At 44.2% G+C, this 2471-nt stretch overlaps 1 protein-coding gene across 1 annotated transcript in view; it reads left to right on the forward strand.

The window, feature by feature from the left end:
• Window positions 1–2471, forward strand: part of gria4b (glutamate receptor, ionotropic, AMPA 4b) — a 54468-nt gene that overhangs the window by 47149 nt on the left and 4848 nt on the right. The window contains exon 13 of the mRNA XM_031868983.1: window positions 75–189. Coding sequence (XP_031724843.1) covers window positions 75–189 — 115 coding nt within the window. The remainder of the gene's footprint in view (window positions 1–74; window positions 190–2471) is intronic.

Consider the following 2471-nt stretch of genomic DNA (forward strand, 5'->3'; position numbering starts at 1 on the left):
CCCCCTCTTCCTTCCCTCCCAAATTGGACAGCATACTCACCCCCTCTCACCAAATATGTTTTATCGTTTTCAAGAAGTGCAGTTAACCTGGCAGTGTTAAAACTCAATGAGCAAGGCCTGTTGGACAAATTGAAAAACAAGTGGTGGTACGACAAAGGAGAGTGTGGCAGCGGAGGCGGTGGCGAGAAGGTTAGCCGCTATGTCGCTATGCCCATGTGACCTTGATGTGGGTAAAAGAGAAATGTGTTTTGTTGGTAACAGGAGCATCTGCCGGGTCGACCCCTACAGTATAGTGACTAGGAAACGTTTAATCCCAAGAGGAGAGCGAGTACTGTCGAAGTAGAAATATTCGCTTGTGTAGCGATAGATTGGAAAAGTAAAACTACTGCTTAAAATAAGTATCTTAGAACATGAAAGCCCCATATTAGGTGTTTAAGTGTACTACTAAGCATAAAGCACTTTTTCTGAGCCAATAGTTTTGGGTTGACAGTACTGGCCTCTGTGATTGTTGTAAAAAAAAAGTCCCGGCAGCATGTGCCTGTTCCAGAAAAGCGATGCAGCCGGGGCCCCACATATGTCTGTTAGCTCGGCCCCCATCCCCTTAATATCTCCCAATAAACCCGACCCTGTAAACCACTATCTCAACCAATGAGCAAAGAGACATGTAGCACAAGTGGGGCCCCTTCCCGGCTTCGTCACTTTGTGAAGAGTACTGAGCTGCTCTTGTTGGGCTTCTTCTGATTGAATAACATAAAATAACATGTCCTATGATGTTATTTATGTTATTTTCCCCACCCCACCCTTCCCCGCCCCCCGTGATTTGAAGAACGCCTGTAAACCTTGCCGTATTGAAACTGAGTGAAGCAGGAGTCTTAGACAAACTGAAAAACAAATGGTGGTACGATAAAGGGGAGTGTGGACCCAAGGACTCGGGAAGTAAGGTCAGTCCCCACCAGCCCGGGAGCCTCCCCTCCTCTCTTTGTCTCTATGCACACCTTTATAACGCTGGCAGTACTGTTCTGCTATTACAGCAGGCTGGCTGATATGCGCACACACACACATAATACTCTTGAGAGAGAGCAAGTGACAGACTTAAAGCGTAGCCCGAGGGATACAGCATGACAGAAACAAGGCATGGTGCAGCGCTAACACTTTTACAGCAGCTAAGCTATGTGTTGCAACTGCAGATGAGGGATCCCACTCACATTGGTTGTCACCTCAGACAAACCCGGGGGCATGTTCAGACGTTACTGTATGTCACACGAGATGCCAGTATTGTATGCCTCAGCTGTGGTAGCACACACACGAGGCAAGTTTGTTGATGCACTGGAGCATGGAGAGAGCTGCCACATTTTAATAGAACAGCATGCACCTTTCACATCAGTCATGTTCTCATAATCAGACCCCGTAAGTGCAGGACACACACACACACACACACACGCTATCACCTGCAAAATGAGACTAAGCATGACACGCAGTCTTTTTGTGTCAAGGTAATGCGTTGAATGCCCCTTGAGGAAGTAGGTGATTTATCGAATGGAGATAAATGGCAGGGAGGAGCAAGAGTCAGAGCTCAGAGAGATCAGCTGCAGACATTTGAATAAAAGGGTTTAAAAGGTGAATGTCAGAGCTGACAGACAAGGCAGGCTGTTGAAATATGCAGGGAAATTAAAGGGCTAGTTCATCCAACTTACAAAAACTGATTTTCTCATTTACCTCTAGTTATATGTAGGCATGCAGATCATTTTTAATTGCATTTTTAAATATCAATAGCAGCATCTCTGTCCAGGAACATTGTCATTGTTTCTTTAGATAATACACAGAACATGCTGTCAGCAGTTTTCGCAGGGACTATCTCTACACTCTTGGAAATAACGGCGCTATACGGTTCCCATGGGAGAACTCTTTTTGGTCCAGAACATTTTATAAAGGCTCTCACTGTAACCCTTTCAGGGTTCATCCTAGAACCCAGCATACAGGCTTATACATAGAAGCATCTGTGAAAGGTTCCACAACATGTTCTACCTCACAGTGTGACAAGCAATAAGGTTAAACCATAACTGTTGTCACACAGTCTAAATATGCCTTTAGATGAAAACTGGATTGCCCAAAGTAAATTTGGACATTGTTTCTTGAGAGATACGTTGCTGATGATTTTTTTCAATGCTGTGAGCACCACAGATTTGGTAGAGGCAAAAAATGTCAAAGGTGCAAAACTTGGGCAAATATAACCAAAACTATCTGCATGTTTAGCAGCACTGGGGATAAGTGAGAAAACATGTTTTTTTTGTACTTTGGTTGAACAGATTCTTTAATGTAGAGAGTTAACTGATTTCTGTTTATGATGATAGCAGATCATTTTGCTAGCATGGCTACGTCCAGCTGTGGAGCAGCAGAAGATAGAGGAAGAGTAGTGATATATGTTGTGTGTGTGTGTGTGTGTGTGTGTGTGTGTGTGTGTGTGTGTGTGT

Source organism: Anarrhichthys ocellatus, unplaced genomic scaffold, assembly GCF_004355925.1.
Source record: "Anarrhichthys ocellatus isolate YVR2014 unplaced genomic scaffold, GSC_Weel_1.0 scaffold45, whole genome shotgun sequence".
NCBI lineage: Eukaryota > Metazoa > Chordata > Actinopteri > Perciformes > Anarhichadidae > Anarrhichthys > Anarrhichthys ocellatus.